The sequence below is a fragment of the Engystomops pustulosus genome, chromosome 3 (assembly GCF_040894005.1).
Source record: "Engystomops pustulosus chromosome 3, aEngPut4.maternal, whole genome shotgun sequence".
Lineage (NCBI taxonomy): Eukaryota > Metazoa > Chordata > Amphibia > Anura > Leptodactylidae > Engystomops > Engystomops pustulosus.
Genome location: NC_092413.1, coordinates 94,339,582 through 94,352,628, shown reverse-complemented (window position 1 = coordinate 94,352,628; position 13,047 = coordinate 94,339,582). Strand labels below are relative to the sequence as shown.

Genomic DNA, 13,047 nt, shown 5'->3' with positions numbered 1-13,047 from the left:
AAATCTAACTGTTGTGCTGCGTGCGTTCCTCTGCTGGTGGCCTGTAGACCTAATCCCATGGACTGCACACTTTGCACAGGACTTGTATTATACGGAAATATGATCCAAAGGCTTCCCGTTTGCTGACAGAACTGCAGTATCGTCATTGCAATAATTATTACATTGACAGCATTGAAGTTTTACTTGCAGCCACGAAGTATGATGCAAAGACTCCTGTCCTGTCCGAATATAGCTTTTCTGGATTTTCAGAATTGACTATTTTGGGGATAAATACAGTTTTTAATGAAATTTTACATATTTAACATCAGAACCCCCTATATAACCAACCCATTTTCAAATCTGCACCCCTCAAACTATCAGAAACTGCTTTTAGGAAGATTGTTAACCCCTTGAGATCTTCATAGTAATTGAATCAAATGGAGGTGAAATTTAGAATGGTCAAATTGTGTCGGTTATACGTTCATTTAGCCCTAAAATTGACACATTTCCAAAAGATAAAAAGAGAAAGCCCATCTCTCCTGAGTACAAAGACCCCCCACATGTGGCTGTGACTTGTTTTATGGGGGCTATAAAAATTTTTGCTTTTTTGTTATTGGGGGCCATGTGACGGCATTTTTTTTTTGCGGGATGAGATGCTTTTTCAAGTGTTGCCATTTTGGGGTTGGTATCTCCTATTGTTTAAAAATTAGGAACTTTTGTTTGAGGACAGGAGTAGAAAAGCATCAATTCTGTACTGGATTTTTTTTTTTTTTTGTGTGTGTTCACCGTATAGACTAATAATCATGTTGTTATCTATATTCTATCGGTCAATACATATACGTGGATACCATACATGAATATTTTTTCTTAGGTTTTACTAAATTTGTTCATTTTTGTTTGCATTGTTACTTTTTTGGCTACGGAGCTGGTTGATGGCTTGTTTTTTCCAGGACATGTTCTACTTCGCACCAGTTTCATTCAGGAGTACGTATGTTTTTTGTTTTTTTTTTTTATCACTTTTTATAGCTTTTTTTTTTTTTTTTTTTTTTTTTTGTGGGATTGAATAGGTAAAAATCATAGTTTTTGGAGGGTTTATAACCGTTTTTTAAATGCGTTCATCGTGCGGGTTCAATAATTAACTATTATTCTATTGGTTGTTATAGACGCTGTGATACTATATGTGTGGGGTTTATGTTATATGGCTCTTTATATGTTATGTGGCTTATGGGCATTTTTATTGATTTATTTTTTTTATTGAATAACTTTTTTTTTTTTTTTTAACTTTTGACTGTTTCCACCATGGGACATGAACAAGCAATCATCTGATTGCTTGTTCATGATAATACTCTGCAATACTGATGTATTGCAGGGTATTAGCTGTGTCAGCCTATGCAGCATAGGCTGACACTGTGCCTTTGAGATGACGTCAATGACGCCATCTTACTGGCAGTGCTGCGGTCCTGTATGGACCCCAGTGCTGCCATAGCAATGATCGTGCCCCCTGAAAACTGAGATCTTGAACTGAACCGGCATCAGCCCTGTGTCCGATATATGTATTATGGCGTTTAAAAGTGTTTAATTTTGGTCTCATCTCACGGGACTATACACTCGACATTTAACCCAGAAGGGCAAAGTTCATAAAAATGTCCTTTACCCTTTTCCCAACTAAGATGATAACATGTATATGCTACAACCCCACCAGGGATATAGAGGCAGCTGAAAGTAATGGAGATCCCAAATCAACTCACGGCTCCCCTACAAAGACGAACATCACAGCAGCAGGTTACAGGCTGGCTTTTTTTTTTTTTTTAAGGCTAGAAGAGCTGTAGATTGGCGGGTAGGTATTTCCCAGACCTAGAGGTTAAACTCTTAGTAACAGCAGGAACCACTTGTACAAACACTCTCTGGTCAGTAGATGGCAGCAAAGCATTAACAGAATAGCTGAGCAGCAACAGCTCAAAGCTGAAAGGCTTTTCCACGTCTTTTTCTGCAAAGTATTAATGTGCTTCTCATCAATTCCATACACAAAAATGCTACTTTACTACGGATTTGCAGCACAGAAATGGCACAGCAAATCTGCATGTAAAATGTTACCCTATATAATACTTATCTCTGTTACAGCACAGTTCCTCATGTCACTGTTGACCTCTACTCATATGCAGAGTCTCTGTGGTGACATCAAATTGACAGAACTCTGTCCTCCATCCCCCTCATATTGTGGCCCATGTCCTCATCCCACTCCTATTGGCGCCCCTGTGCCTCCATCCACTTTATATTGTGGCCCCTTGTCCTCAACCCTACTTATATTGTGGCCTATGCCCTCACCCCACTCATATTGTTGCCCTTCTGCCTCCATCCTCTTTTATTGTTGTCCCTTTTCCTCAATCCCCCTCATATTGTGGCCCGTGTCCTCATCCCACTCATATTGTCGCCCCTCTGCCTCCATCCCATTCATATTATGGCCCTTCTCCTCCTCCTGTTTCTGTGTATTAAAAAAAAAACTAAAAACTTTTTGTTACTTTTCCCCTGTTCCCCTACAGAAATCCTGTTTCCTCTCCTTCCTGTTTTTGTAAGTATCTGAAGCTGGTAAATGCCAGCAATGGGGTTGGCAATTTCCCTAGGGACGTTGCTGTCCGATGAAGTCACAGTCAGGTGTTATTGGTGGATGTTTGAAAAGGGATCTGCCTCAGATATCCTGGGTTCTGGCACTGACCTTGGATGATATTACATCCAATTGCATCAATGATAAGCCCTTTTTCAAAAATAAAATGAACAATGTTTTAAAAATGTAATTTTTATTTCAGAAACCCAACATTGTTTTATGTCTACAGATTTCATCCTTTAATATGGATCAATTAGTGAGCAGGGGCATAATTGGACTGTTAAAAACCGTAGCAGCCGCTATGGGGCCCGAAGTTTCAGTGGGCCCAAGCATACAACCTGCTACACTGAGGGATAGAGGATGTACAGCATTATACACATATTATGCTGCACATTGTGTAGCATAATATGTATATATATATATATATATATAACAGTTCACAACTTCCACAGTACACAGTTGAGTCTGCAATTCAGATAAGAAATGTCAGGGGAGGTGGAAGGGACAGCAAATCGTCAGGATCCACCTCTACTTCCTGCCCTCTACTTTCTGCATTTGCATAATCATGTTTCAGTGTACAAATATGTATATTTTGGGGGTAAGGGGGGGGGGAAATATAAATTGCAATAGGCCCCAAATTGTCCTAGTTACGCCCCTGTTAGTGGGCAATACACACCTATAATAAATAGTATTCATTATCCTAGCAGCATTTGGTAGATAACAGCACCTAAAGATAATTGTATGGATCACTGTAAAACTCTATCAATAGTATCATTGGCCTTGAGTATACAGCATGGAGTAGAAAGCAGTCTAGACAGAGCTGATCATGGGCAAACCTGGTAATGTTAAAAGATTTTTTATGAAAATCTTAATCTTCCAGAAAGAACTGTAGAGTATTTACATGAGAAGTTAGGTCAAGTGATAAGAAACATTGAGGGGAAATGTATTAAGACTGACGTATTGAATGCAAATCTTAACTTCCCCATAGCTGGCATACTGTGTGCCGGATATACTAAGAACCTCCTAGTACAGTGGTGGCGAACCTGTGGCACGGGTGCCAGAAGTGGCACTCAGAGCCCTCACTGTGGGCACCCAGGTCCTCAGCATAGAGTTCATAAGACAGGACACATGGCCTCCTGCAGTCCCAGGCCACACAGTACATTGAGCACTATTTTAAAGAAACACATCCTTGCCTGCCTGGGACTGAAGGAGGATTGAGAAGATGTGGACAGAGCTGGATTATAATTTGATCTCCTGCCATGGACTCTGCATTCTTCCTGTACAGGGGACCCTGGAGGGAAGTTACATTAATAATCTGAATTTCTCCTCTTTCTACTGTATTGATGTCCTCAGGACGCCAATACAATGAAAGCTTTGACAAAGCAGTAAGCAATAAGTTATTGCTTAAATTGCTGTGTTGGCACTTTGAAATAAATAAGTGGGTTTTTGTTGTTGTTTGGGCACTCGCTCTCTAAAAGGTTCGCCATCACTGTCCTAGTATATATCTGCTTGACAGTATGCTATCAGAATGAAATCTCCACCCAGTTTGATGTAGATGTACTTTCTGTCAGTGTACCAAAAATAATTCAGGTTAAATTGCCTGATTATCTTTTATGATTGTAGATTCCATTATGCATTTGTCATTTCTAACTGCAGGTTACAAATACTAAAGCAATATTCATAATGAAACTGCACTTTCTCAAATGCTTTAGAATCAAATGAGAACCAAACCAACACTTCTCATTTTTCACTAGGAAATGACCTCTAAGTCGTGTTCTGAGAAAGTTCTATTGGCATCAGCTTCTGTCTGCTTCTACTCCGGGAGCAGAATGAATGGCACATGTAACTCCTGTAATAAAAAAAAGGACAGTAAACAAGAATGTGACATGTTCAGTGCTACAGATCGTACTCTGCAAAAGGTTTTAACGTTGTGGTTCACTATTTGCACAACAGCATTTACAGTATACCAGTGTAAACATTTCCATATAATATTATTTCTAAGGTATCCTAGGTTTCCGCTCATATTCTTCATAAATGTCTGGTCATGGGGAAAGGATCTGACTGCCAAGACCCTCCAAATCAGCGGACTGGGGGAACGCAGAACCAGCTTAGATGCCCGATTTCAAAAATGCTATGGAATTACAGCACAGCTAACAGAACTGAAGAAGGGGTTGTAGGTAGTCTTCCATGATCAGATATTTATCCTCCTGTTTGGTGGTTAACCGGTTAAGGACCGGGCCCTTTCCCGTTTTTTTCATTTCCATTTTTCACTCCCCACCTTCAAAAATCTATAACTTTTTTATTTTTACACATAAAAAGCTATGTGATGTCTCGTTTTTTGCGTAACAAATTGCACTTCATAGTGGCCACATTGAATATTCCATGCCATGTACTGGGAAGTGGGAAAAAAATTCCAAATGCAGTGAAAATGGTGAAAAAACGCATTTGTGTCGTATTCTTGTGGGCTTGGATATTACGGCTTTCACTTCACGCCACAAATGACGCATCTAATTTATTCTTTGGGTCAGTACCATTACAGGGATACCAAATTTGTATAGGTTTTATAATGTTTTCATACATTTACAAAAATTAAAACCTCATGAACAAAATTTTTTTTTTTATTTTGCCGTCTTCTTGTGCTTATAACTTTTCCATACTTCGTTGTATGGAGTTGTGGGTGGTGTCATCTTTTGCAACTTTTCATGATGTTTTCAATGATATTATTTTTAGGACTGTACGACCTTTTGATCACTTTTTATAGAATTTTTTATTTTTTTTAAAAAAGTGCCAGTTTTGAATTTGGACGCGATTTTCCGTTACGGGGTTTAACGCAGTGAAAAACCGTTATTATATTTTGATAGATCGGGCATTTTCGGACGCGGCGATACCTAATGTGTTTAGGATTTTTACTGTTTATTTATATTTATATCAGTTCTAGGGAAAGGGGGGTGATTTGAATTTTTAGGTTTTTTTATTATATATTTTTTTTTAACTTTTTTAAAATTTTTATTTTTACTATTTTTCAGACTCCCTAGGGTACTTTAACCCTAGGTTGTCTGATCGATCCTACCATATACTGCCATACTACAGTATGGCAGTATATGTGGATTTTACTCCTCATTACAATGTGCTGATAGCACATTGTAATGTATGGGTTAACCCGAATTAGCTTCGGGTCTTCGTGAGACCCGAAGCTACCATGGCGACGGATCGCCGCTCCCCGATGACGTCACGGGGAGCGGCGATCCTCGGAAAGATGGCGCCGCCCATGCGCCGCCGTCTGTTTGAAGCCGCCGGCAGCTTTGCCGGCGGCGATCAGCAAGAGAACACCCGCGATCGGTGCCGGCACCGATCACGGGTGTTACCGGTAAGCCTTTGCTGCAATATGCAGCAGAGACTTACCGTCTATGGAGAGGGCTCGGCCCGCGAGCCCTCTCCATGCATCGGAACGTGACCGCCGCCGTGAATACACGGCGGGCGGTCGCGAACCGGTTAAATGTCACTAATGAAATAAACCCTTTAACCCATTGGCAACATGACTATACATTTTACTTGTGAGCCAAAACAGAGAAATATCTTAATCCCCTCATATCATATAGTGGCACAATAACTTCTTGTCTGAATCAGTAAAGCTCATGATGGATTCACCAAATGTTTTCATAAGCTTCTATTTAGCCACATGTGCCATAAGGATTTCCTTATAATCACCTTTTTCTATGGTTTCCCTCATACCATAGAGAATTTTACATCTCCTGTTTAATTGAAAAAGAACCTCTGACTAGGTTTGGGGGTGCTTAACAATATGGCTTTATGCTTTTGGAATTTATCATGACTAAATAATGGAGAGAGTTTAGGGGTCCTAAAGCTGAGAACACAAGCAAAAGCTTAGGGTGTTGTCAAACAATTGAGTAGAGCTTGGTTACTTCTCTTTTTGGACAAGTCTATAGGCAATGGATGTCACTATATGGTATGGGCCACCAGCTGTGGCATAATGTTTGATAAAATTGTCACGGCTTGAAATGGTTGCTGACTTTTTAACTTAATTTGCATAAATTAATAGAACAAGTGAAAATAATCTCTGTAATTTGTCTTATCAGAGAAAACTGATTAAGTGCATGGCTTGTTTTGGCCTTCAGGATTATGCTTTGTATTAAAGCCTAACTGTAAAGTTTACTGGCAAAAAATAGTGTTAGCACAGCTGGAGAGAGCCTTTGACAACAATTCCAATGATACCTGTATCCTGCTGCTTGCTTCTTCCTATCCTGACATATATCTGGCATTATTTCTTATTAAATTAGATTCAGCTATTCATGTGGGTGGGCACTTCCTGGTTGTGACATAAGCTCAGGGCAATGAAGCCAGAACAGGACAGCATGTTTGTAATTGGCCGATCTAAAGCATGTTTTTTGGGGGCACATCTGACTTTATTGCTTTTTATTACATTTTTTTTAAGCTCATTTCTTTTTAGAAAAAAGGCATAAGAAACTAAAATCACAATTTTGGCATAGTTTTTTTATTTTTATTTCATATTTTCTCAGTACGGTATGATAACATAATATTCTCTAAACCATGGTTGTTTCAGATGCAGCAATACACATTTTGTGTTTTTTTAATTATTTCGTTTTTTTACCCACTTATTTACTAATACTGGGGAAAAGGACAAGCTTTTTAATTTGTATTATTTATGATAATTTTTATCATGTTATAAAACTTTATTCCACTTTTTTGCTATACCACCAGGGAACAGCAACTCAACTAGCCATCTCAGTCCCTGGAGACTAATATGCCAGCTGGATGTGCCCTTTGAGGATATAATCCTGCACATGCCCTGTTCAATTCTAATCCAGGAGCGTAACTACAGTGGTAGCAGCCATAGCAGCTGCTATGGGGCCCGCAGTGCCAAAGGTCCCGCCATCCAACCTGACCCACTAAAGAGTGGAGGATGTGCACAATTCTATACATATACTGCACATTGTACATTGTATATAAGTATATGTATATATACTGTATCTGTGATGTGCATATGCAGTATACATGTATACAGTGTCTGGTGTGTAAATTCTGTATGTGTGTATATATGCTTTTCCTTTATATATGGCACTGTATATGTGTATATGCTGTATATACACACATATAGTATGATGTGTGTGCATGAGTGTGAGTATACAAATTTTTAAAGTGGATAAGGGGGTCCCATTCATAAGCCTGCTATGGGGCCCTTACTCTTCTACTTACGCCTCTGTTCTAACCCCACAGTAGTCTGGGGTGGAAACCAACAGGATTACCTACAATCCATCCTAACATCGGAGCCAGGCACATCAGCATGAGTAATACCACTAAAGGGACTTACCATCTCTGAGGGAAGCCCACACCACTGCCGTTCACATTCTTGTAGGCTTGTATATTACCTAATTTATTTCGTTTTCTTGGACATGTTATCAGTCTCCCAGCATTGATGATCATCATAATATACATTATGATCAACATAAATACATTGAGGTAGAAGCTGACAAATTATTATCAAGCACCTTAATGGTTTATTATTGAGAATGTGACTTGTACTTTTCTCTTTTCATAGACTTACACAAAGTAGTAATCTCTCCGGTGCTGTTAAGCTCACTCGGATTATAACATTAATTAAATATGAGCGATTCATTAGTGTGGGAAGTCTGCAAGTCACTGACAATTGTTCGCATGGTTAGTTACAAGGTGCAAAACAATTGCAAAAAGTAATAAATTATAGAGACCTGCAATGAAAAACTAGCTCCTGTGCTTAAATGCGGCTTTGATGGTAAAACCAGGTATGGATATTTAAACTAAAAAATCTTTTTTACAATATAACCTTGGTTTTGGCATCTAATGCATGCAAAAACATGAATGCAAAAAACCTGCCTTAAAGAAACCCTGTCACATGGGGAAAAATGGTGTCATTTGCTGGCAGTACTTTATAGTTGTCACGGGTGCTCCTGCGACCCATATCCGGGGACAAAGGCACACCTGTGTGCCTCCCTGTGCCCTTGGAGCCAGTCAGCAGCTTCACTCACCTTCCCTGGCTCCAGTGGCGATCCCCGCCTCCTAGTTCACCCAGGTCGGTAAGATTTTAAGATTTAAAGGGCCAGCGCACCGATAATTGGCGCTGGCTGGCCACCTGCCATGATAAATTGCCAGCCTCTTCCTGTGTCCCCTGCTGGATCTTTGAGCCTTGTGCCTTAGAAAAAGCTTGTTCCCTTTGTCCTGTGCATTTATAGTGATTTCCCATTGTGACTTTGATTACGGTCCTGACTTCGCTCCTGTGCTGCCTGTCCCGACCTTCCGGTACATCCCTGATTTTGATCCCGTGCTTCCTGTCCTGACCTCCTGCCTGTCCCCAACTCCATCTCTGCCTCACGATTCTGCACCTCGCCTTGGCCACCACTGCGGACAAAGTTGTGCCTAAGGAGTGACATGGTGGTACTACGCCGCAGCAAGTCCAACCCACTTTGCGGTGGGGTATGGTAAAAACCGGGTACCACTTAGACTCTGCTCCCAGGTGTCTGCTTACGTCATCATCAGCCGTGGTCCAGTGGGTCCACTACTCCTGAATCCTGGCAATAGTGCAGGAAAAGTTGATCAAATTAATCCTTTAGGACGCAGGGTTTTTTTCGTTCATTTTTTGCTCTCCACCTTCAAAAATCCATCACTTTTTAATTTTTTCGAGCAGTGTGAGGGCTTATTTTCTGCTTAACAAATTTTACTTCTTAGTGACATTATTTATTATTCCGTGCCTTGTACTGGAAAAAAAATTCCAAATGTGGTGAAATTGGAAAAAAATACAAATTTGCGTCACTTTCTTCGGCTCCGTTGTTATGACTTTCACTGTGCTTTCCAAATTATACATTTACTGTATGTTTTGGTTCAGTACAATCATGATGATAACAAATTTATGTAGGTTTTATTGTGTTTTCCATTTTCAAAAATTAAACGAATGTGTAGAAAAAAATCGCAAATTTCTGACGCTAATAACTTTTTCATACTTTGGTGTATGGAGCCGACGTTTTCATGGCTACCATTTTGAGGACTGTGTAACTTTTTGATTATTATCACATTTTTTTACGTGATGTAAAATGGTGTAAAAGTAGCGTTTCAGACTTTTGGGTGCTATTTTCTGTTATGGGGTTCACCGCGGGCAATAACGTTGTTACGTTATTATGTTTTATATCAGTTCTAGGGAAAGGGGGTGATTAGAATTTTTATTTTTTTTTTACTACTTTTAGACACTCTAGGGTACTTTAACCCTAGAAGGTCTGATCGTTCCTATCATATTAGGAAATACTGCTCTATTACAGTATATGGTATTCATTACACAGTATTCATTACAACATTGTAGCGAAACTGCATATGCCGTGCAGCCTCTGATCTGACAAAGACCCGAGGCTACAATGGCAACTGATCGACGATGCCTAATGACGTACCGGGGAGCAATGATCGGAACGTTTTTTAAATGGAGTATTAGCAGTGCATGTTTGCTGCAATATGCAGCAAACCCCACCTCTGCATGAAGAGGGCTCAGTCCGTGAGCCTTCTTCATACAGCACCTGCACCTCTGTGCCGTACATATACGGCGCAGAGTGTGAACGGGTTAATGTACAGTTTTGTGTGGAAAAGAAGCAGTATAACCTGTCACCTACTCATAAATATATCTTCTCTTTCTATGCTGAGAAGTCAAGAAGGTGGTCCTATCAGTGATATGCATCTCTTTATGCACATTGATGCATGGGGGCTGCTATAAACAAAAGACAGGGTATAATGAATCTTTTACCATAAAACTATATATAAATCTATTCTGCTTTCCTTGCTCTATAACATAATGCAGATCAGACCACACTTACCATATGGCAGGTTCCCTTTAACATTCCGCAATATGTTCTTAACCAAATATAATGATTGTTGTTTGTATTACAATTTCCCAGCTCATCATAAATCAGAAAAGCTATTAACTACGACAAGTTGATATTGTGCATCAATTATATTATTTTTGCTATTAAATGTAAGTACACTACAATACAAGACAAGCTTTGCTGAAAAGCTACCTCTCTGTGGAGAAAAGATATTCACTAAATATCCGGAGTGCTGTCTCATATGTCACTTTTATTTTTGACATATGAAACGTTAACATTAGACAGGTCGATGGATGTCCAGATAGATATGAGACAGATAGATAGATAGATCAATAGATATGTTTTGCTGGGGCAGATATACTCATAAAGCAACCAAAGCAATTACTTTTGGCCCCAGAGAATATGAGAACCCTAGACATTGATGGAATCCAGACAATTTTCCCAGACCAAGAAGGACAGTTACCAGCATGTGAGCTATAAACTGTCCTACACAGGAACAGTTTTATATTTAGAGCAGAACTGTGCATTAGGGGAAACCCAGACATAACTTTGATTGCGGCCCCAAAAATGGCAAATCCATTCCAGTTAATATGTTCTGTATGAATGTAACATCCTTAGGCTGGGTCCACATTACCTTTAAGGTATACGCTGAGCGTACCCATTTACATATACTGGCAGACAGAGGCATAGTTATTGCCCCATCTGCTCAGTATACAGCATATCCAGTGTAAAAGACAGGATGGAAAGACATAGCAAGCTGCATCTTTCTATCCTCCAGATACGCCGTTCAGCAGGAGGGGGGGGCGGTAATGTCACTGTCCATATGGGGAAACAACCTTGACATCTGATGATTGGATACTGCCACTGTTCATTCTTTTCCCACACAAGTCACAGGGCAACAGATCTCTCTGTAGTGGATACATCTGTGCCCTATCAATGCGGCAGATTTATCAAGCTGTGTAAAAGTAAGAATGTTCTTAGTTGCCCATGGCAAACCAATTACAGCTCAACTTTCATTTCACCAGTGCTCTTGAATATTTTAAAGGGGAGCTGTAATTGGTTGCCATGGGCATCTAAGAACATTCTTACTTTTAGACAGCTTAATAAATCTGCCCCAATGTGTACTTACAACGTATGCAAAAAGTGTGATGTGAACCCAGCCTTACTCTAGATACTCCATTCAGCAGAGCTGTATAACAATTTTAGAATACTGTTAATTTAAATGAATTCATGTAACACAATCATGAAATGTATTTCAAAAATTTTATATACACAGAATTTCTAAAAAAAAAAAAAAAAAAAATTTACCTGTTTGCTAATTCCATTGAAATCTCCTCCAATGTCCTTCCTTTTGTATTTGGAACAAACATTAGAACAAACAGCAGGGATACCAAGCTCATAACGGCGTAAATAAAAATCATCCATGGAAGGCCAAGGGTCTCTTTTAACATAACATGAGAAAAAAATGTTAAATGAATGTACTGCCAAATATGTAGTTCTGTTTATAATAGTTTATACATCAACACTGCTTGTTTAGAAAGCTTATGCTATGGAAACATATGAATAAATCATCCAAATCATCCAACCTATCCCACACATTTGTCGAGGATTGTTGACTTTAACTGTTTTGCTTCTCACATGGCCCTTTTTTAAAAAGTTGGTGGGGCTAAAGTGTGGTGATGTGGGGGTGATGTGTTAGTTCAAACACAATGGCCCAGCAGATTTATGATAATTAAAGGCAACGGGACAGATTTATAAAAAGTGCCCTTAGGTTAGACAGTGCAGAGTTAGGCTAGAGAGTCTTATTCTGCACCAGATTTATATACGTGTCTAATGCTGAATGATAAATCCGTCCTAGTATATGACCATCTATCGTACTCTGCACCACCTATTAGTTGGCTTACTTTACCCCAGAAAGTTAGGACACAATTCTGTCGGGTCAGAAGCATTTTTGGCGCACAGACCTTTTGACAGGCCTCTGCGCCTCATTTATAATGGGTTTAAGACAGTTTTCTGTCTCTTCTACGACTAGCCCTTTTCACAGGCCCCTTTTGTCGAGCTAGTCGTAGAAGAGACAGAAAACTGTCTTAAACCCATTATAAATGAGGCGCAGACACTTTTGTTTTAAAATAAAATTTGTTTAAAATAAAAGTTATATTTTAATGTGTAAGGGAATGGGTAAACAATGACTGTCTGTACAGTATTTGGTGGCTAACTTTAGCATGTTATCACCATTTACTAAGACAGTCAATTTTTCCTCCCTCTAGCAAATGTCCCTTGCTGTTGTAAGTGCACTTAGACAACATTGGGGCTTAGTTACTAAGGGTCCGCGGCCCCACTTTCGTCGGATATTCTGACGTTTTCGAGGATTGTGCCACTGGGACAGGTATTTAGGAGGGGATTGTGTCGCACACAATCGTATTTTATTGCAGCCATGCCGGCATTCATGCAAAAGAAATCGGGGGGGGGGGGGGGGACCGTCAGATGATCCAACTGATACGGACTGAGCGTGGGATTTAACTTTAACCGGGCCCTTTCCTGTTTTTTCATTTCCATTTTTCACTCCCCACCTTCAAAAATCTATAACTT

At 39.6% G+C, this 13,047-nt stretch overlaps 1 protein-coding gene across 3 annotated transcripts in view; it reads right to left on the bottom strand.

Moving 5' to 3' along the window:
- Positions 1-1,036: 1,036 nt before the first annotated feature.
- SLC2A12 (solute carrier family 2 member 12) overlaps positions 1,037-13,047 on the bottom strand; it is a 46,238-nt gene continuing 34,227 nt past the window's right edge. Inside the window, exons 3-4 of one of the 3 annotated variants that reach the window (XM_072141491.1) lie at positions 11,767-11,899; positions 1,038-4,430 (exon numbers count right to left, since the gene is read on the bottom strand). In XM_072141491.1, the coding sequence (XP_071997592.1) occupies positions 4,346-4,430; positions 11,767-11,899 (218 nt within the window). In that variant the 3' untranslated portion in view covers positions 1,038-4,345. Of the gene's footprint in view, positions 4,431-11,766; positions 11,900-13,047 lie in introns of all 3 variants that reach the window. The other 2 variants (XM_072141490.1, XM_072141492.1) reach the window with 2 other exon arrangements.